Source organism: Saccopteryx bilineata, chromosome 4 (genome assembly GCF_036850765.1).
Source record: "Saccopteryx bilineata isolate mSacBil1 chromosome 4, mSacBil1_pri_phased_curated, whole genome shotgun sequence".
Classification (NCBI taxonomy): Eukaryota; Metazoa; Chordata; class Mammalia; order Chiroptera; family Emballonuridae; genus Saccopteryx; species Saccopteryx bilineata.
Genome location: NC_089493.1, coordinates 71,773,977 through 71,797,951, shown reverse-complemented (window position 1 = coordinate 71,797,951; position 23,975 = coordinate 71,773,977). Strand labels below are relative to the sequence as shown.

Here is a 23,975-nt window from a genome sequence, read left to right as displayed (position 1 = left end):
ACAAATGAAACAGGAAAATGCAACCTTGAACTCTTGGTGTTGATCCAGACTAAGTTCCCAACCTGTAGCTCAGGCTCAGGAAAAAATTGCTCAGGCCCGACAAATGGGCTACTCCAGAAGTTCCTTATTTGCTCCAAAGTTTAGTAACATTCTTTCATTGTGTGAGTGTGAAATGTGTCATAAGAAAACAGATTGGTATATCTTTACCTAACTCCGGAGGATATGAAATAACTAAAGTTTCTTAAAGAGTTCTGTTCTGACTGGCTTATAAAGACTGCTAAGCCTTATAAAGGGCTTATACATCTCTACATAGAAGCTAAAGAGAAAGAAACTTCCCATGCTTTAAGTACACTGGCCCTTTAAGTGTGCGGGGGTGCAACTACAAGAGACTTTTTCAGGGTGATGAAACTGCTCTGCATCCTAGTTAATCTGTACATGTGTTTAAAAAATGTATATCCAAATTTTAAAATATAACTGTAGAATATAACTATACCGAATTTTAAAATCAATTTTAGCCTGACCAGAGGTGGCAGTGGATAGAGCATCGACCTACGACACTGAGGTACCAGGTTCAAAACTCCGAGGTCTTGGGCTTGAGCGCAGCCTCACCAGCTTGAGCACAGGGTCTCTGGGTGGGCGCAGGATCATCAACATGACCCCATGGTCACTGGCTTGAGCCCAGAGGTTGCTGGTTTGAAGCCCAAGGTTGCTAGCTTGAACCCAAGGTCACTAGCTTCAGCAAGGGATCACTGGCTCAGCTGGAGTCCTCCAGTCAAGGCACATATGAGAAGCAATCAATGAACAACTAAAGTGATGCTACTACAAACTGATGTGTCCCATCTCTCTCCAGTTCTGTCTGTCTATCTCTCTCTTGAGTGTGCACACGCTAAAAAAAAAAGAAGGAAAAAGTCAATTTTACTGTAAACAATTTTTAATTTTAAAGAAAATAATTTAACCTGTAGTGCCTTTGGAAGGGCCCAACAGCAATTTTGACTTCCTCCCTGCCCCAGCGCAAGCACTGAAGAGCCAAAGCATCAGTATGTAGCAGCTACTAACTGCAACTGACTGATATGTAAGATCCAACTTTACAGCCAAATTGATTCTTTTAAAAGTACCAGAGAATATATTCCTGAAAAGAATGGCTTCTTTGAGAGAATTGCTCTTAGTTCTTGGCAATTTATATATATATTTTTAAAAGAGAATCACACTAATGATCTCCCTATTTTAATTTTTAAAACATTACTAAAAGCTAAGTCCTTAATTTCTAGGTAATTTAAGATCCCTTCTAACTTTTATACTGCCAGTACTAACTACAACAGCTCCCATTAGAAGTCATTTTTCCAACACATGATATGTATACATGGCACAGTTTTTTACCATATTAACCTACTCAAAAATAACCAAAGTATTAAATGAATTCAGTTCCCTCACCTGCTCTTTACTATGCTTATAAGTCTGTGATACAACAGCTTGCTTTAATGTAATTTATTCAAAAACTTCTGTATAGAACATTTACGCAGGCCTTTAAAAATATTTTCTAATCTTGACGTAGGTGGCTTTTCAATTATGATCTGTAGTCAGTCCAGAGTGGGAGAGTTCGCTGTGTGTGTGGATGAGGCTCTGGCCGAGATGGGGAAGAAAAGAGGGGCACCCCTCTACAGATGATTTACTGCTGGACACTCGCCTGCGGCAGCTGGGAAGACTCAGGAAGGAGTAGACAGCACACTGTCGCCCCCCCCCCCCAATTTCCTGAGACAGGTCACATGAACACTGACCTTCCTCCCACGGCCTCCTTACCACCACCTTCTCTGTCATGACACCCAAGTTCCAATGCCCATGCTGCTCCCAGTCTAAAATGATGCTGAGGTACTGACAGAGAAGTGGGCCCAGGGGACAATGCTTCTGAAGGAATACTTTGTGCAGAGCCCACAGGGCTAGGAAGGGTCACCCGAGAAGCCGACAAGCGAATGCAAAATGGGGATCCCTGGCTTTCAGACTGGTGATTCAGGTCCACTCTCATTTTCAGAACGCATTTTTGCCTCTTAGAATAAATCAATTAGGAAGAATGATTTTCTCCTCTATGTAGGCCAGTTTCTACTAAGGTTTTCATAATCACCTCAACACTTAACTGTATTTTGTGAGCTATATTGGTGTGACGGAGCCTGAAGTAAAGGCATTTCTAGGTATGTCTTCCCCACTTCACAAGAGAACAAGTGTCAACAATTGTGAGGCTGGAGACACAGAATGGCGTAAACACACTGTGAACGAGTACACACCTTGTGCCGAGCCTGCTGCTCCTTCTCAGTGGCCTGCCGGAGGGTCGATTCTAGGTCATCCTTCTCTCTGCACACCTCCAAGTAACACTCCTGCACAGCGGCCATCTCCTTATTCATCTTATCCAGTTCAGACCTTGGATACACAAAACCAGCAACTAAATGATGGCAAAAGAATGCAAGGGTTGCAGCCCAAGTTTCTCTAAATTATGAAATAGAGGAATGCTGTCTTACAGCTTCAAGGGCAGCTGATCTCTTTCAGTCTCACCTAAGTTGCAAGCGAGTCCCCTCATAAACCTCAAAGAGCTGCTGTTTCTCCAAAGCATGCTTTGCTAACAGGCTTTCGCGTATCTGGGCTTTCACGGCTTCATGGTGCTGCTGGAAAGTCCTCTCACACCTGCAAGCAGAAGGCGACCACAGACTCAGGCCGTGGCCGGCAGTCCTAGAAACCCCATGATGCACTGGGTTCCCTTCCTCCCGCCTCCTTCCCTCTCTTCTCTAATGCAAAGTATAATTAAGGTCAGATTGGTTTTCTCCAACCCAAAATAGTAATAATTAATTTTCGATATATGATCTTATAAGAATCTTCAAATATTTTTTTTCAAATGTTTCTAGAAAATAAATTAGAAACTTGGATGTGACGATGTCCCAGTCCTTCAAACAGAGATAACAGTCTAAGTTGAGGACTTGTATATAAAAATGAATTGAAATAATCGAGGGTGTGGTTCCAAAATTGCAAATCATCTATAGCCAACACAAATACCAGCAGTACCAAACTCACAGGTTAAGTTGTGTCCCAAAAGTCTGTTTCTAAGTTTATGATTTGGTATTTGGACAACATATACCCTCCTACAGTTTTCTTCCTTATAAGGAACAGTTTCCCAGACCAGCCTTTAAAACACCATTAAGCCATACCATTTCAGTGAACTACCATTTGGTCGGTGCTATAGCATCCAACCCACTACAGAATATCATTTCTACAGAAAATAAGTTCCAAATTCCTTCAGAAGCCAGGAACTCATCTCCAATCCAAGGCCTCAATAGGGAGGGTTTGCTCCATCATTTCTCTTCAAATCTTTTTTTGGGGGGCGGGGGTAAGGAGGATGGGGTGAGAGAGAATGGGGAGGGTGCCCAGAAGGCAAGCATTAGGCCTCTATATAGACTTTACCTCTCAAAAGTTTCTTGTTTATCACGGTCAAAATCTTGTACCATTTGTATCATTTGATTACATAAGTCCTGGTTTGTATTTCTTAGTTTTTCCTCATTTTCTTTAAGTGCCTAGATATAAAAGAATAAAGTAGTATTCAGTGGAAATAAACAATTTTCAATGATTAATCTCATTTTTTAACATTTTCTATACTTTATCTCTACCTTGTAACACTTTTCTGACATATCATTTTCATAATTCTACAAGCCTCTTCATGCCTTAATAAGAAAACAAAATCATTTATTTGACAAGTAGCTTCCTGATAGGAGTAAAACTTTAAAAGTTTTGTATTTAATTTGAAATATATGGGATGAAAACACTTAACCAGAGAAGAATTGGCTAACTAATGCTTAAAATATGTTTTAGAATTAACAGTCTTCAGTAACCTTCTAAATAAGCAAAGTTTTTCTTTTTGGTCAAGGGCTGGCTAAGAAAGAAAGAAAACCTCTATGTACCTGTATAGACAGAAAACTGGATTGACATTAACATACCTTCTAATAAAATTACGTCCCCGTAACCAACACTAAAGGAACATAACTGGAATCTTTAATCACTGAAAATCTTGTCTACTAACTTACATTGCCTCTGTATTTTTGAAAGTCTATTATACGCTTAGTATTTAATAAGAACATAAAAATTCTCACAAAATATTGAAAAACTTAATTACCTGGTTTTGTTGTTGTAAAACTTGAATTTCATTTTTAAGTTGTAGAATATCATCTTTGACAATCATTTCAGAAGTGGAAGAGTCGGGCCATAATTGATTAGCTGGTTTTTCTGAGGTATCTGTTTTAGTCTAAATGTTTTCAAAAAGTCAAAAGTTTTTCAGGTTTTTAAAAGTTTAACTATTTGTTTTTGAAATAATGTCATACTTCCAAAGAAATTGCAAAAACACAATAATTTCCATATACCTTTTACCATGGTCCCCAAATTTAACCACAGTATAATGATCAAAATCAGGAAATTAACTAGGATCCAATACTATTAACTAATCTACAGCCCTTATACAAAATCTTCTAATTTTCTTCTAACGCCCTTTCCTGGTTAGGAGCCAATCTATGATTCCACATTGCATTTAGTCACATCTCATTAGTCTCTTCCAACCTAGGGCAGTTCTTCAGTCTCTGTCCTTTAAACTCTTGATATTTTTGAGTACAGCCAATTATTTTGTAGGATGTCCCTCAATTTGGGTTTTTCTGATGTTACACATTATAAAATGCAGGTTATGCATTACTGGCATAAATGCCACAGAAATGATGTGCATGCTTTTCTGGGGAAACATGATACCAATGTGTCTCATCACTCGTGATGCTTAGTTGATGAAGACAATGTCTGCAAGCACCTCCAATGTGAAGTTATTATTTTCCCACTTACAATTAATAGTATCTTATAAGGAGGGACTTTAAGATTATGCAAATATTCTACTTTTCATCATGCTTTCACCCACTCACTTTAGTATTAACTATATAGTCGGTATTGGCTCATAGATACTTTATTCAATAGGAACAATTTTTGTGACTCATGATAGATTTTGGCAAATTGTTTCCAGAAATCTTGTACAAATGTATACTTGTACAAATGTAATCTTGTACTCATGTATACTTTCAGGAGTTAGTCCATCTTTTTATCTCCAGTGGCAGTGACTGTCTTTAAGTGATGACTGTTACTGATGGGGAAAGGGTACTATCACACAGTTGCTCTCACTTGCATTTCTTCCACCGCCATCAGAGCGACACCTCACACACCTTCATTGTTCATTGGTTTTACATCTTTCCAATCTGTCTGTTTATATGCCTCTGCACGTTTTCCTTTTCCTGTCTGAATATCTTCCTTGTCTATTTTTATGAGTTCTTTATTCATTGAGGGGGTCACGAAGATTTTTTTAAAATACCTACTCTACTGGAGTTGTTGGCTTATGCATTTACTCTCAGCTCTCTTATACAACGTTTTAAAAATATCCCATACTAAGGTTCACTCTACTTATTGATTGGGGAGGGGAGGTCTGTGTATCTCATTCCCATGTGGGGTGACAAAACACCAAGGCTTTGGCTCAGTCTTCCCATTTAGAGTCTTCTCTTCAGAGGGAAACTGCTCTGGGTTCTTGACTTTCCTTTTTTCACTTGCCATCATTTCCCAGAAACCATTACTCCTACCCCAGTTGGAAGAAAGAACAGTTAAGAATACTTATTCTGTTAGCTCCTCTCCAAATTTGGAAGTACTAATGAGACTTTAAAAGATTTTACTGACTCATTAGAATAGCTTTAATATTTTTAACTTAGCCTCTGCTTTTTAAAGTTTTGATATTCATTTGTGCTTCCTTCCCCACTAATAAGTTTTTATTAGTAGGAATAAAAGTAATATCATACAGATACACTGGAAAACAATGTTCATAGCTAGCTATTACACATGGTTTTGACATATTATCACACTGCAGGCATACAGGGACTAGGTACCTCTACTTCTCAGCACAGCACCCTTACAAACATCTTTAAAAAGAGAAGGACCACATATATGTCACAATGAAGTTTCTTTGTAAAGGTGGAATACTGAATATATTATCTTTAAGAAAACAAGAACTTTAATATTACACCAACTCTCATACTATCTTCCTAATTTCTAGCTTGAAAAGATTCATCACAGACAATCCTGGAAATGCCAGAAAACAGCACCACTTTGAACAGTCACAGGATTTGAAAGCAAAATACTGATTCTCTGTAATAATATTAGCCTGGTCTGTGGTGGCGTAGTGGAAAAAGCATCACCTGGAATGTTGAGGTCGCCAGTTTGAAACCCGGGGCTTGCCTGATTAAGGCACTTGCGAGAAGTAACGAATGAACAACTAAAGTGAAGCAACTATGAGTTGATATTTATCACTCCCCCTCCCTCTCTCTTCTCTCTGTAAAATCAATCAATAAAATATATATATAATAATATTAATTTGTTCTACATAAGAGAGATATAAACAAACATAAAATATACTGCAAGGTAAGTGTAAAGCAATAAATATATCAATACCATTATAATGTTCATAAAAGAAACATGCCAAATAAGACTACATACATAAATATTTTTGCTGGCATTCTTAATACTTAGAAAGGATTTTAGGGGAGGATTTTGATGGGCAAGTTCTCTTTCAAAAAATGTCTGGGTAAGTTTAAATTGACGTGTTCCTTAACATCCTATAGCAAGTAGGAATGTCCAACATCATTTCACTAACCTCAGGATTTAATAATGCCAGCTATAATCATTCTTTCCAGAAATCTTTGAGACGTCTAAGTGTTTTTGGCTTCATTAAAAATTTCCGAAACACTGAGCTTATACAATATGTACAATATGGATTTCAATATATGTGCCCTACTCGCTCTAGTCACACCAGCTTATATGCTACATTCTTTTATTTATTACTACTCAGGATGAAATGTCCCTTCCCAACTGGCTCTCCTAGATGTATCCTTCAGGACAGAGATCAGTTGTTACCTCCTCAAAGACTTCTTTAAGGTTGACTCACCGTTCACCACCAGCACCCCCAAACCCAGTTAGTTATTCCTTCTCACAGCACTATGTAACTGGTATCCCCCTATTACACAGTTACAGGTGTCCATGCCATTACAGACCTGCACTGTTAAATATGGTAGCCATTAACCCACATATAGTTACGGATACTTGAGATGTGGCTTGTCCAAATTGAATTGTGCTCTTAAGTAGAAAATACATTCACATTTCAAGGACTTAGCACAAAGACAAAAAAATATATATGCAAAGCATCTTATTAATAACACTGGGGAACAAAATTTTTGTTGCATCTTGTTCTTACCTAATTTGAGTGTGCTGATCTCAAATCTGACATTAGTCTTTCTCTGTAAGCTACAGTTTTTTGCAATTCAAGATTTTAGGTTTTCATCTTATTGTAAAATTTTCAACATTTAGTTTAAAGTAATGAAGTAGAATGTCTTCTTGTGCATCATCTTTGTGAAAACATAATAATTTATATAATGCAGTACATACACTAATACACCAAAAGGTATGACTGCATCAGAATTTGTCTACAATTTCAAAATAGAACATATTAAAACACTTATTTTAATCATAAAATTTGCACAAAACTTATTTAAATTCTATTCAGGCAAAAATTTGCGTTTGTTTGATGCTCCAGCAGTAGTCTGCTCATCACTAACAGCTCCAAGATTTTCGGGAAACTTATCAAGGTGACTGACTGTTCAGGAAGTGAATCTTAATGCTCATGTTATATCCAATGTCGCAGAAAGCCAACATCATCCTTTGAACTAGAAGTTCATAGTTTTCTGCTTTTTTGTTGCCAAGGAAGTTCTTTGTGTAACTGCCACAAAAGACTGCCATGCTGCTTTCTCCTCCTTACTCATCTTCCTGGCAAATTCTTCGTCACGTATGAAGGTTCGAATTTGAGGTCCATTGAATACACCTGCTTTTATCTTCTTGAAAGACAAGGCAGGAAAAGCAGAAATAATATGTTGAAAGCATTCACTTTCTCTATTCAAAGCCTGAACAAACTGCTTCATTAAGCCAACTTTGGTGTGAAGTAGGGGGAAAATGATCCTGTCTCAATTAACTACAGGTTTATTCACAATATTTTGCTTCCCTACTTCCAGAGTTTCACATTTCGGCCATTCCTTCTGTGTCCAGTGTTTCTCCCGAGCTTGGCTGTCCCACAATCACAGAAAGCAGAGATACTTTGTGAAACCTCTCTGTTGTTCTAGCAGGAAATTTACCATTTTAAGATCCACACAAATGATCCAGTTATGCTCCTCATACTTCAGAAAGTCAAGGACAATTTTTATGTCATAATCTTCTCACAGATGAGTTGAAAAACCAATTGGAACTGCTGCATAAACATTACCGTTGTGTAGGCGAACACATTTCAGACTCCGTTTAGAGTTGTCAAGAAATAGCCACCATTCTGTTGGACTGTAAGTGGTAACACCTAGCTGGCTGAGAAGACTACTGATATCATGACAGTAAACAAAGTGTTTATCTTCGGGAAAAAAGTCCACAAAAATTTGTTCACACTTCCTGAAATGGGATACTTTAGCTGACCGGTGAAGTACATTCTTTTCTTGAAGCCTGGAGGCTAATAACTCAGCTGCTTTCTTTGATAGGCCCAAATCTCTTACTAAGTCATTCAATTCGGGTTGGCTAAACTGCTGAGGGGTAAATGACTGCTTGGCATCAGAAGAAGACCCTTCAGATTCTACAACCATTTCCTCATACATCTTATCAAAATACACTTGATCACCATGTTCACTTTCTTTGTCCTTAGAAGAAATAAAACCATTGAAAACTGGAACCGGGAGTGTCTCAGAGTGTGGGATAGGTTGTATTGCTGAAGGAATATTAGGATATGCGATCATATGCCATTTTTTCTTGCCGATGCCCTTTGTATGGATCAGACAGAAATAACAGTCACTGCTGTGGTCCTTTTTTCTTGCCAATGCCCTTTGTATGGATCAGACAGAAATAACAGTCACTGCTGTGGTCCTTAGGTTCACGCCAAACCATGGGAATACCAAAAGGCATTCCTTTGCATTTTCCTTTTGTCCAGTCATGAAGCATTTCCTCACAATTATGACACACAATATGAGGAACCCAATTCTTGTCTTGATCACAAAGGGGAACTTGAAAATAGGCAATATATGCACATGTCACAAATGACGAAATATTGTGCCTTTGACGTTGAAGTGTGTAACAGCCACATATATAACAGAAGGTGTCAGGACTATTCTTACATTTATGCCTACTCGAAGAAGCCAAGATTCAATCTTAAAACAAAATAAGAGGGTGTTTTTATCAGATAATAATTTTTTACATTTAAAAACAACTACAATTATGTAAAAGTGATGTTTGTAAAACATTAATTACCTTGTGGTTATGTTCAATCCAAGAGTCATTGCCCTTTAACTCCAATTTAAAAACCAATGCATGCCATTAACTGTAACAAAAAGAAACTAAAATTGCATAAAAACTAGAGCATGCACCAAAAAACGGATTTCAGATTTGGAATCAGTGCTGTAGATATATATAGAAAAAGTTCTAAAACCTCATGCAACAGAAAATGAAAAAAAAAAAATTGTTCCCCAGTGATACTGATTACTTATGGAGAATATTTTGTATATATTGAGTTAAATGAAATATATTATTAAATGTAATTTTATTCACTGCTTTTCCTCTAATGGAAACTCTAGATTTTAAGTTACTCATGTGGCTCCACTGTGTTTCTACTGGACAGTGATGTTCTAGATTCTAAGTTCCTTTAAAGAAGGGCCGTTGTTTCTTGTATCACTGAATCCCATAAGGCCTGAACAGAGTAGCTTTAAAGAAACAAGGTTAGCCCTGGCCAGTTGGCTCAGTGGTAGAGTATTAGCCCAGCCTGTGGATGTCACAGGTTTGATTCCTGGTCAGAGCACATAGGAAAAGCGACCATCTGCTTCTCCACCTCTCCCACTCCCCTTTTCTCTCTCCTTCCCTCTCTCTTCCCATCCTGCAGCCAAGGCTTGATTGGTTCGAGTGCATCTGCCTGGGCGCTGAGGATAGCTCTGTGGAGCCTCAGCCTTAGGTGCTAAAAATAGCTTGGTTGAGAGCCTGGCTCCAGAAGGGCAGAGCATCAGCCCCTCTCTGGTCAAAGCACATACAAGAAGCAATTACAATGAGTCAATGCTTCCCACCACACTCACCCATCACACTCTCTCTTCTCTCTCTAAAAATCAATAAATCTTTTAAAAAATTATTTTTTAAGTTTAAACAGAATGACTTTCCCTTTCTCCGTATGCTTCCTAATCTTGCTTTCTAGCTTTAAAGACTAAATAGAAAAAACTCTGATAGAAAAGATGTTGGAAATAAGTGACAAAGGCAAAGTTTGAAGGTATCTATGGGCTAATCAGATGACTGTGAATTTAAGTGTACAGTATAATTTTTAAAAAACACCTGTTGGTTAAATTACTATATCCTCTCCAGTTCCCCATCTAGGAAGTGGATCAAAATATGTATTAATTCAACAAATACTCAATAAATACTGAGAAAATATACAGAGAATTACCAACACATACTCCCAAGAATTTCCTACATAGTAAGTTGAAGCAGAACAGACATAAGCAGCAGGGGTTGAAATCACACTTTAAGAAAAACAAAATGCTGCCTGACCAGGCGGTGGCGCAGTGGACAGATCATCAAACTGGGATGCAGAAGACCCAGGTTCGAGACCCTGAGGTTGCCAGTTTGGGCTCATCTGGTTTGAGCAAGGCTCACCAGCTTGAGCCCAAGGTTACTGGCTCCAGCATGGGGTTACTCCGTCTGCTGAAGGCCCGCGGTCAAGGCACATATGAGAGGGCAGTTGATGAACAACTAAGGTGTCGCAACAAAAAACTAATGATTGATGCGTCTCATCTCTCTCCGTTCCTGTCTGTCTGTCTCTATCTGTCCCTCTCTCTGACTCTCTCTCTCTGTCTCTGTAAAAAAAAAAAAAGAAAAAAGAAAAACAAAATGCAGACTGCTGGGAAATCACTGTGGCAGAAGAGAGACCAGATGGAAGGAGTGCTCGGAGGAGATTGCTCCCTTTGATTTATTGATCAACTAGAGCACAGAGGCAAAAGGAAAGGCCAAAACAAAAAATAACATGAGGCATGGCCACCATCACTGCCATACATGTCAAAGTGTGTCTGTATGACAGAACCCATCAATAATGTCAATATAAAACAAAGGAAGCACCGAGATACCTGAGCCAGGTTTAGACTCAACCAGGTTCCTACTCTCCTCAGTGAGGACACTCACCAAAACGCTTAAACTAATCAACTCTGATCTAACACAAACTCTCATTCCCATCCTTTCCAATAAGAAAATCAGAAAAAACTAAGAACTATATGATTCCATACATAGGTGGGGCATAACAATGAGACTCAGGGACATGGACAAGAGTGGTGGTTACCGGGGTGGGGAGGGGAAGGGAGAAGGTGGGGGAGTGGAGGGGCACAAGGAAAACCAGATTGAAGGTGATGGAAGACTATATGGCTTTGGGTAATGGGAATGCAACATAATCAAATGTCAAAATAACCTGGATATGTTTTCTCTGAACCTATGTACCCTGATTGATTAATGCACCCCATTAAAATTAATAAAAAAAAAAAGAAACAAGAAAACAGTTAAAACTGCTTGATTTAAAGATGGTAGATGTTCTTGGGAGAACGGGGTTTTTCTCGTTTAGTTGTAAACATTGAAATCAATGTTGTACCCATCAAATAGAGTTACTCAGGAGAGAAAACCAGATTAGGCAGGCCTTTAACCATAAGAACACACTATTATTTTTGGAAAACAAACTAGACACAATTAAAATTCCACACTAATAAAACACCAGAGAACATCCTGCATACTTTGTTTTAGTAGTGCTATTTTTAATGAACACAATTCCTAGTTTAAAGGATCAGGAAATAAAACAGTACTAACTTGGAAGTAAAAAATTATTTCAATCCAGGAGGAAAAGCAATACCTACCTACATTAATTTTCCTTCTTCCCTTTCCTTTCAGTTGCTAACTCTGTTTGAACTGGTTTTTCTTGGGAGTACGGATGAGTTTGAGAACGAGAAGGGTGGAAAAGGCAGCTGTTGAAGGGCTGCATCCCTCAAGATCCCGGTGACATAAATAAACTTCACCTATTTATTATTCAAATGTTTTCATTTCAGTTTGCCTAAAGACTGACTCTGTGACCTCAGAAGGGTCACACATGGCTCCAGCTTTCTTTTCCTCATCTATAAAGTAAAGAGAGTAACTGAAGTGTATGAAAGTGGACCGATGACCCTGACAGAACCTGATTCTGTGCCTCTCCCCACTGTAACACCACCACTGTACAATTAATTTCCTTATATAGAATGACTTTCATTATAGATATATGGGCCAGAGGAACCTCACAAACAGCAGGATACATGGGGACTTTGGCCACATGTCAGCGCACTGCTGGGACGAGCCAATCTGGAGGAAATACACACACTGTTACATAGGAACGGATGCTTCCTTGGGCTTGCGAGAAAGAAATTTTATCTAATTGGCATCTCATTTACTGGGTGCCAAGAGTAACCAGAAAATATGTTCCTTTAAATGACATCTCCTTCTCTTAATTTTACTTCTAAAAAAGTCAAATGAGCCCCTGAGAGACAAAGGTTTCATGTACATAGGAGAACTGTCAGCATTTTCTTTATTAAGCCTTTTAAAAATGGTATTTTAGCTCTACAAACTCCACGAACCTCAACCTCAATGCTTTTCACATCCTTTTCCACATGCTGGAGATCTTCAATTTTCTTGTGACAGCCCTTGAGGTCATTCTGTAACTGAGACACCAGGTGACGCTTCACTGTGTTGCTTCCTAACAAGCGCTGTACTTCTCCCTTCAGCTGCAGGATCAGCTCATCTTTGGAAAGCTCTGTGTCTGGGTCTCCTTGCTGTACAACGCTAATGGAGAAATGATCACATCTACAATTAAATCAAGTAACAAATCAAGTAGGGTTATTCCTTAGGAGCTACTAACTGCAATGGTGACCATGTTTTGTGACCTGCACAACTATGTACTAGTATTTCAAAAGTAATTTAAAACTTTGTCATACATAAGAAGATTGCTTTTGCTATGTCCCCCTCTTCAGAAAAACAATGAGTGTATAAGCAAGTGGAAAACAAACAATGTTTCTCTCTCTGTCTCTCTCCCTTCCTCTCTCTTTAAAACCAATAAACTAAAAAATTTTTAAAAGTTCAGCCACATGAATTTCAATACGGACTGCGCTTTATAGTTGTTTGGTAAACTGCATGATATACACACATGTCCTTTATGACTTAAAAAAAAGATACAAAAACTAAGAAGGACAAAAACAGTAAACACAAGCTATCTTAATCTATCATTTCTGTATCTCTTTTACTAAAACACAAGTCTGAGTGAATATCCGAGCAACTGGGAAAAAATAACAAAAATAAAAGCCATTCAATCCCAACTTTAGTTTCAATAAATTTCAAAATTGGAATGAGTTTCTGCTTTTTTTTCATAATGGATTAAAAAAATTAGATTTATCTTCCTGCCTTAAAAAACAAGAAAACCAAATAAAATATAGGGAACAATGATTTTCAATTATTAGACAATGGGCAGCAATGATCCCTGAGAAAAGGAAAACGGGTAAGGTGAGCCCCATGACCATGCCTTAGCAATGGGGTTCAATTAGCCCCAGATTAAAGGCTGCTCTAAAGCTAATCTAACAAAACCTAAACAAAAAGTCTTGAAAGAATAAATGGATCCTGGGTAGCTTAACTGTGTCACATAAAAAGAATAAAAATAAAAAAAGATCAGTGGATACAAAGACATAGCAATAAAACTTTACCAAATTAAACAGAGAGAGAAAGAAGACTAAAATAGAAATACACAGAGCATATTGAGTTTTCTAATCTAAGCATAACTGAAGGCCCAGAAGAGGGGATAGAAGAAGACATTTGAGCCCTGGCCAGTTGGCTCAATGGTAGAGCATTGGCCTGGAATATCGAAGTCCTGGGTTCAATTCCCAGTCAGGGCACACAGGAGAAGCAACCATCTGATTCTTCACCCCCCTCCCCTTCTCTCTCACACACTCTCTCTTTCTCTCTCTTCCTTTCCCACAGCCATGGCTCAAATGGTTTGAGCAAGTTGGCCTCAGGTGCTGAGGATGGCTCCATGGCCTTGCCTCAGGAACTAAAATAGCTCGGTTGCCAAGCAATGGAGCAGTGGCCCCAGATGGGCAGAGCATCTCTCTATAAGGGGCTTACAGGGTGGATCCAGTCCTGGTGCATGCAGGAGTCTGTCTCTCTGCCTCCCTGCCTCCCTACTTTCACTTAATAAAAAATAAATAAAAAGGAAAAAAAAGAAATTTGAAAAAATAATACCCAAAATTTTCCTATTTGATGAAAATGAAAACCCTATAAACCCTAGAAGCTCAATGAATTCCTTAAGAGGAAAAAACGAACAAACCCCACAACGAAGTAAACAACCATAAGTCACATTAACATCAAACTGCTGAAAACCAGGAACAAAGAAGGAGAGTATAGGAAGACTCCTAGAGAGGAAAGAACCAGAGAAAGGAATGCTGAATCCTGTGTATAAACTTTCACAAACCTCAGTCTAAATCCTGAACTATGCATACACAGAACAGAATACACCCAATAGAAATGTATGCACATTACACCAAGAAATAACTCTATGACTAGACTAAACAATAAACTGTAAAATTTTCATACAAAGATCTCTCTCTCTCTCTCTCTCTCACACACACACACACACACACAATTGAGCTACACCTCTATGCTATATGAGTCTCACAATCAAAACGCTGAGTGAAGAAAGTCTCAAGAACACCTGTATCTATGATACACCCGCAGCTAACATTCATGCTTAATGGAGAATGACTGAATACCTCTCCCTAAGATCAACAGCAAGACAAAGATGTTTGCTCTTGCCACTTCTATTCAACATTGTACTAGAGATTTCAGCTGGAGCAATTAGTCAAGAGAAAGAAATAAAAGGCATCTGTATTAGAAAGAAAGAAGTAAAACTATCTCTATTTTCAGATGACATAATCTTAAATATAAAAAAATTCTAAGGAGTTTTCAACTAATAAGTTCAGCTCAGCAATGTGACAGGATGCAAGATCAATACACAACTTCAATTGTATCTCCATATACATACTATGTAGTAATAAAACAACTGAAAATAAAATTAAGAAGTAATTCAGCAAAGATAAGAAAATACCTGAAAATAAATTTAACAAAAGGACATGACTGGGAAACTGACAACCACAAAACAACAAAAGTAGATAACTAGTACACTAAAAGAAATTAAAGATCTAAATAAACGGAGACATCCACGTTCAGGGATTTGAAGACAAAATTGTTAAGATGGCAATACTCCAAAATTTGATCTACAGCTTCAATGCAATCCCTTTCAAACTCCCAGCCTATTTCTTTGTAGAATTTGACAAACTGATCCTAAAATTTATATGGAAATGCAAGAGACAAATAATAGCCAAAATAATCTTAAGAAAGAACTAAGTCAAAAAACTCACAATTCCCAATTTCAAAGCTTACTATAATGTACAGCTATGATATCAAGAGTGTGGTATTGGCATAAGGACAAACAGACATATAGATCAGTAAGAATGCTGATCTCAATGAGAGCTCAGAAATAAACCCTATCATTTACAGTCAACTCATTTTCAACAAGTGCGCCAAAACAATTTAACAGGGAATATTCTTTTCAACAAGTGAGATCAGGACATTTAGATACCTACATGCAAAAGAAGAAAATTAGACTCCTATTTCATATCATATGCAAAAATTAACACAAAATGGATCCAAGAAGAAACTAGGTATATATCTTTAAGACCTTGGATTAGGAAACAATATCTTAGATACCAAAAGCACGAGAAAACAAACAAAAAAAAAAGTCAGTTGGACTTTCTAAAATGAAAGATTTTTGTGCTTCAAAAGGTGCTGTCAAGAAAGTGAAAAGGCAATCTATAGAAGACAATATTTACAAATCATTTATCTGACAAGGGACTTGTATTCAGAATATATAAAGAATTCTTCAAACTAAAAAATGAAAAAACAATCAAATTTCAAAATGAGATAAAGATTTGAACAGACATTTCTCCAAAAAAGATACACAAATGGCCAATCAAAACATGAAAAAATGTTTGACATCATTAAACATCAAATCAAAACCACATCATTCAAACCAAAACTACAATGAGAAAGCATTCCATACCCATTAGGAGGACTATAATTTTTTAAAAATTAATAAATAACAAGTGTTGACAAGAATATGAAGAAATGAGAATCCTTATACATTGCTGGTGGGAATAAGAAATGGGACATCTACTTTGGAAAACAGATGGACTGCTCCTCAAAACACTAAACATAGTTACCATATGACCCAGCGATTCCACTCCTAAATATACATCAAGAGAAAAAAAATATGTCACACAAAAACTTGTGCACAAATATTCACAGCAGCATTATTTTTATAGCCAAATGGTAGGAAAAAAATCCAAATAAATGCCTATCAGCTGATATATGAATAGACAAAATGTGGGTACATTCATACAATGAAATGTTATTAGACTATAAAATGAAATACTGATATAAGATTCTAAGTGAAATAAGCCAGTCACAAAAAACCACAAACTAGATAATTACATTATGTGAAATGTACAAAACGGTGCACAGATCCACAGAAACAGAAAGTCGATTAGTGGTTACCTAGAACTATAAGGGCAGGAAGGGGTCATGGGGAATGACAGCTTATGGGGATGAGGCTTCTCTTTTTTGGGATACTGAAATGTTCTAAAATTCAGTTGGGTGATGGTTGCACAACTCTGTGACTACAGTGGTCCCTCGTCTATCTTAGGGGTTAGGTCCCAGAACCCTGCAGCAGTAGGTGAAAATCCACGAAGTAGTGACCTTATATTTATTTTATTATTTTTATATATTTTAAGGCTTTATAAACCCTCCCCACACTCTTATAAACCTTTTCAATTTTTTAGGCTAGAAAATGCTTATTTTATAATAGTAATTAAAATAAATAAATAAAAATACCTATATACTGCAAAATCCCAAGATATAGTGAAAAACCCATGATACAAAATTAGATATAAAACAATTTAAAAATCTGTGATACAGTAAGGCTGCGAAAAGTGAACTGCAATATGGCGAGGACAACTGTATACTAAAAACCATTAAACTGTGCACTTAAAATGGGTCAATTTTATTGTTTGTGAAATAGATAAATAAAGCTGCAGAAGAAAAAAAACAAGCACAACACATAAGGTAGGTATGAGTTTCATTCATATAAAGCAAACCCAATCTATTATGTTTAAGTATGAATAATTAGGTCTTAAAAAGGTAACAAAGTAAAACAAAACAAAACAACAGAAAATCACTGCCCTTACAGTCAGGGTAACAGTCACCCTGAAGCATATGACTGAAAAAGGGAACGTGGGCAGTTTCTATATCTGGGTGGTGGATCCAAGGGTATTCACTTTAAAATCATTCATTAAATTTATGCTTCATGTATTTTTCTTTATGTGTTATCAAGTGTCCGTCAGAGGACGAGTGGATTAAAAAGCTTTGGTACATATATACTATGGAATACTACTCAGCCATAAGAAATGATGACATCGGATCATTTACAATAACATGGATGGACCTTGACAACATTATACGGAGTGAAATAAGTAAATCAGAAAAAAAACTAAGATGAATCCATACATAGAAGGGACATAAAAATGAGACTCAGAGACATGAACAAGAATGTGATGGCAACAGGGGTGGGGGGTTGGGGGAGGGGGGAGGGGGTGAAGAAGGAGAGAGGGGTTAGGGGAGGGGAGGGGCACAAAGAAAACCAGATAGAAGGTGATAGAAGACAATTTAACTTTGGGGGAGGGGTATACAGCACAATCAAATGTCAAAATAATCTAGAGATATTTTCTCTCAACATATGTACCCTGATTTATCAATGTCACTGCATTAAATTTAATAAAAAAAAGAAAAAAAAACAATTTTAAAAGGTTTAAAAACTAAAAATAAAACTATAAAAGTACTAAAAAAATATTATCAAGAAATAAGGGGAAAGAGTGATGGATCTAACCACATACAAATTTTAAACAGGAAAAGGGATAACTCTCAACTCTGGCTAGGTACACAGATAGGTACTGTCAGGACGTGGATTATAATGCAAACTATAGGGCTGCTTGGCATCAAAAGCCTAACCTAATGTGCCCACCCTCTAGCAAGAGTATTCATCCACGTCTAAAAGAAATCAACAAAGATGTGAATAAAGACTTTACTACAAGGACACTAGTAATAATATTGAGTTATTTATAAATAAATAACTTACAAAAAGTTAGACAGTGTAACTACCTAAAATACATGACATTTATCCACATACCCATCAGTAAATCTATAAGACAATATTTACCAACATCTAAATATTTCAGAATGTATTATGGCACATTATAAAACAGTATATTCTTTATCTGAGAAACATCAAAAAAGATAATGTAGAAATTATATATCAAAATGTTAATAGTGGTTTTCTTTATAGAAAGTGAAGTAAGATTAGGGGTGCTTTTAATTTTGTTTTCTGGCCCTGGCTGGGTGACTCAGTACACAAAGCATATTCCCAGCATGCTGAGGTCATGGGTTCGATCCCTAATCAGAGCTTGTACAAGAAGCAATCAATAACTACGCAACTACATGGAACTACTAAGTGGAATGACAAGTTGATGCTTCTCTCTCTCTCTCCTCCCTTTCTCTCTCTTCCTCTCTCAAATCAATGGAAAAAGCTTTTAAGATAATAATTTTCTTGTTTTCTTAATCTGTATTTTCTATTTTTTCCATAATAAAGGAGAATATTACTTTTAAAAAAAATACTGATAATGTGTACCTTTCACAGGATGTTATGAAAATGAAACTTCATCATTGTGTTCTTCCTCCACAAAACCCAGAGAAAAACATATTCATGATAAAAACATAACTGTGAGATAAACATCAAATTCCAATAAAGGAGCCTCTTACAAAAGAGTTGGGTAGTATTTGTTAAAAAATGTCAAGGTCATCATAAACAAGGAAACTGAAGAGGAACCCAAACTAAATATGACTCCCAAATATAATGTGGTATCCTGGATGTGATCCCGGAACAGAAAAAGAACATCTAGTGAAAACTATGACCATCTACAGATATATTAGTTAACGATAATATATCATATTAGCTCATTAATTGTAACAAATGCACTGTGCTGACGGAGGATGTTGATAGGAGAAAATAGGTGCTGAATAGTATATATATAGGAACTCTTTGCACTATATTAATATTTTGTAAAACTAAAACTGTTCTAAAAAACTAACATCTATTTCTTTAAAAAGAAACCAAGAGACTCTGGTCGGTTGTCTCAGTGGTAAAGCATCAGCCCAGCTTGTGGATGTCCCAGGTTTGATTCCCGGTCAGGGCACACACAGGAGAAGCGCTCATCTGCTTCTCCACCCTTCCCCCTCTCACTTCTCTCTCTTCTCCTCTCCTCCTGCAGCCATGGCTCGGTTCAAGTGAGTTGGCCCCAGGCACTGAGGAGAGCTCCATGGCTTCTGCCTTAGGCCCTTAAAAAAAAAAAAGACTCCTATTGCAAAGGAGCAAGGGCCCCAGATAGGCAGAGCATCGCCCCCTAGTGGGCTTGCCAGGTGGATCCCAGTCAGGCTACATGCAGGAGTCTGTCTCTGCCTCCCCTTCTCTCACTAAATAAAAAAAAAAGTTTTAAACTAAAAAAAAAGTGAGTTAAAATTTTTACTATTTTCAGTTTCAACTGATTCCAAACAAAACATTAGATGTGTATACATACACACCCATATACAAAGGAGAATGGAGAACATATTATTTAGTTTTAACATTATAAAAGGAGCTCCTTCCAATATGCTACATATTTATCAATAAATACTTTTGTATATATACTGCTCACAAAAATTAGGGGATATTTCCAAATGAATATGGAGCGATAAAGTATCCCCTAATTTTGTGAGCAGTGTATAATACATATAGAGAAAAATATGTCTGTACATATAGATTTTACCTATTTAAACCACTTATATTTATATAGAAATAGAATATATAAACATAAGAAACAGAAACACTTATATAAGAAGTATAAACTACATTACAATGAATCTTGTAAGACATGGTGAACTAACTTGAAGCAGAACACTCATTTTGCCACATTAACAAGTTTTGCATCCCTCATTTCTTTTCTTACTGATAACTAACCACTAAAATAACATTATCATGTACTTCTAGAGGGAGCCTACACAGAGAGCAGGGAAAGTGCTTGCTAAAATAATTTTCTCTTCTTCCCCCAAAGGGAAAAAGTCAGCGGTGGTAACCGTCCTGCATAAGGCTCACTACGAAGCCCTGTGGAAGCTAGTTCCCCTGAATCCAAGAAACTGTAGTCCTTATGAACCCTGCTGAGAAGACCAAAGGGAAAAGGCATTTCACTTGTTAAATGTTTATTATTTGAGCTTCCCGGCCAACTATAATAAGGGAGAGGGGGAGCTGTCCGTAAGCTGCATGCAGATCTAGTTACTCAAATTCCACAAGTGTGAAATAGAACACTGAGGCTAACCCCTTCAAATTCACTAGGCGGTAGCTTGAGGGAGGTAGTAGTTGGGAATAAAAGCTTGGAGCCACTAATAATTGGGCCAGTGATTTGAAAGCAGCTCAAGTCAACAAAGAACTAGAATTCTCGACACTAGGAAAACTGTTGCTTCTTCTTGTTCTAAGAATCACAGTCCGGCAGAGGAAAGGTACAAATCTCTTCTTCCCTACATCATCTCTCACTTTGACCTAAGAATAAATATGTTTGTCTTCAAAATTCTTATCTGTTAAATGAATGGTAGGTGGGATGACTGTAAATTCAACCTTTCTTCACATATCCTGTGTTTCACTGAATTTCTTCTCACTGAGCCTCAATGACTACCCACTATGTTTAAGTAATTCTTCACTTTTCCAGTTGAGCTGGCTGAGATTCCTTTTACTACGTCAGTGATGTGATGTTTCAGGTTTATTATGTATGGGAATGGGCTTTATTACTACAGGATTTTGGCTATGAGTGCTAATTAAATAGAAACGGCAAAAGAAGAGTATATTTTAGTAGACATCATGATGAAATCAGTCTACTTGAAAAGATATGCATCATTATTATTATTATTTACCCAATTCCCAAAGTAATTATGGCAAAATAAAAATAAAATAATAGCATATTGCAAATCTTCTCTGGCATAAACAAAATCTTTAGTCCTCTAAAATAAAAGACATAAAGAATGAAGTTTAAGGCCAAAAGGTTTACTGCCATGTAAATATGAAATAAGTTTACTTGACAGTATAGTTTTGGGTTTAAGTATTGTTTTTGCTGATAATGGTCTGTCTTCTTGGGCAAAAGAGTTTAGCTCTTAGAGCTCTGATTTCTCCAATTCTAATATGATAATAATGGATATAACCCTTTTCAAGAGGTTGAGATGAGGATCAAAACCTGTTTATAAAGTATGTGTTAACTTAAAAATGAGTTAATAGAAACTCTGATCAGTGGTATATTTTAACCAATCATCTCTTAAATAATAATAGCAATAGCTATCATTGATTAATGCCTTGTATGTGCTAGAATAAATTATATAAGGCCTTTTATATTTATTATCGATTAATCCTCATTTAACCCCCAAAACGTATTATATTATCCACAAAAAAAAAAAAAAAATCCTGATAAGGAAACAGGCTCAGAAAAGTCAAGAAACTTGCCCAAGGTCATAAAGTTACTAATAAATGGCAAAACTATGATTCAAAACAAAATCTAGATCTAAAGACCACACTTCTTCCACTAGCCCTTTATAAATAATCTGGCATTCACGGGAAATGAGGCATTCAAAATCTGTCTAAAGAAAACCCAAAAAACATACATCCCCTTTCACTTTAATTAAAGAACGCCACTGAACACTTTCTTAGACAACTTGGGACCATGACTATGGGGTTACTAGGATCTGAAATGGACCAGCAGCTCCAGCCCTTGCTAAGCCTGGGCTGTCAGACTGGACCATGGCAGACCCCCAGCCCTGGCTCCCCTTCCCTCAGTTAGGAAATCAGAGAACTCATGGGGCGCAAACATATCTAAGTTAGTATGGCCCTGGGATAAGAGCCTGAAGTTGACTCCTACTAAATACATCACACAATTTAGTTCTGCTATTTTCTTCTTTGCTTGCCTCTAGATTGTAGCTATGGTCTTTGGAGATGGCAGTCCCAAAACACTGAGCTCCAGATAAGTGGAGACTTAATAAACTAAAATAACATTTTGTTTCATAGCATCGCCTGATCACTTGAGTCTTCAGCTTACTGAATCTCACATTACAGTTCTGGAAATGGAATCCAGTACTAAAATATGTAAGTTCTAAAACCTATTGTAGAGTAAACCCTTCAGGAGATCTGTACACTTATATTTAGTTGCATGATGCCTTCAACACAACAAGTAGCTCTCAACGATGGGAAACTCAGTCTTGAGACTAGATGCTGGTGGTGCGGGCGAGCCAAATGCATTCCAGAAGGGCTTCCCTTACCCTGGGTGCAATCTCTTCCAAACCGCCGTCTCTCTTCTTGTCCCAGACCAGCAGAGGGAAGGATAAATGCCCCTTTGTACAACAAGTATAACATTTAGCACTTAGCTGCTTACAAGTGTGTCTCTCTAGACAAAACGTAAACTTCCTGTGGGAAGGGAGTGTCTCTATCTCATCTTTTCTACTCCACTCCCAGAGCCTCGTATCACACCTGCCAAAGAGCAAGTGCTTCAAAGAAGTACATCCCCTCCTCCATCCATCTTGTGTTCAACGACTCCTAAATACACTCCATCCTCTAACACCGCCACTCTCTCCCGTCAGCTCCTGGGAGGGACGATAAAACAATCCCTTCCATAAGACTACTGCAACGTCTCTGTTAAGCAGTGCTATCAAGGACAAAAATCCCGATTTTAAAAGTAAGCCCACAGTAAGCTTCCCGGGGAAAATGAATGCTCATTTTCTCATACACCACTGATAAATGCCAGGCACCTGTTTTTACCACAGAGTAACAATAAAAAAATAATATGCTTTGCCTTAATAGTAAAACAGATACATGATCTCAGTTATAGACTTTGCTTTGTCTATTTTAGCTGGATTAATCATTTTTACCCTACTCAAACTGATGCACCTACTGGGTTAAAGACAGCACAATATCAATTCTTGAGGTTTCTGTTCATTTTGAGTTGACATTTTCACCCCATTAGGTATTACTAACTAAAGCACACTGCTCCACATCCTGCAACCCCGCGTCAGCTCATCCTCCCCTGCCCGGTGCCCTGGTTTACCGAGCGCTGTCAGCACTGTTACTGCAGGTTCCGCCACAGTAAACTACTTTCCCCATACCTCTTAACTTGGGATTTCTTCCAGTTGACTTTTTTAATACCCAAATCCACACAGGATTCAGTGAGCTCTGTATTTAATTCTCCTTCTGAGTCACTTGGAAGTATTCCTAGTTTTGCAGCAGATTCATAGAGAGAAATTTCATCTTTTAGTTCTCTTAATTCTTCCTAAAACACAGAATTATCAAAAGTTATTTTCTTTTTTTTCTTTTGACAGAAACAGAGAGAGACAGAGAGAGGGACAGACAGGAAGGGAGAGAGATGAGATGATGTATCAATTCTTCGTTTCGGCAGCTTAGTTGTTCATTGATTGATTTCTCACATGTGCCCTAACCGGGGGCTACAGCAGACCAAGTGACCCTTGCTCAAGCCAGTGACCTTGGGCCCAAGCTGGTGAGCCTTGCTCAAACCAGATGAGCCTGAGCTCAAGCTGGTGACCTTGGGGTTTTGAACCTGGGTCCTCCACATCCCAGTCTGATGCTCTATTTACTGTGC

At 37.5% G+C, this 23,975-nt stretch overlaps 1 protein-coding gene across 1 annotated transcript in view; it reads right to left on the bottom strand.

Annotated features, from left to right (window-relative positions):
• CEP152 (centrosomal protein 152) overlaps positions 1-23,975 on the bottom strand; it is a 105,773-nt gene that overhangs the window by 39,058 nt on the left and 42,740 nt on the right. The window contains exons 12-17 of the mRNA XM_066276884.1: positions 23,485-23,648; positions 12,741-12,945; positions 4,148-4,276; positions 3,442-3,551; positions 2,542-2,670; positions 2,277-2,409 (exon numbers count right to left, since the gene is read on the bottom strand). Of these exons, the coding sequence (XP_066132981.1) occupies positions 2,277-2,409; positions 2,542-2,670; positions 3,442-3,551; positions 4,148-4,276; positions 12,741-12,945; positions 23,485-23,648 (870 nt within the window). The remainder of the gene's footprint in view (positions 1-2,276; positions 2,410-2,541; positions 2,671-3,441; positions 3,552-4,147; positions 4,277-12,740; positions 12,946-23,484; positions 23,649-23,975) is intronic.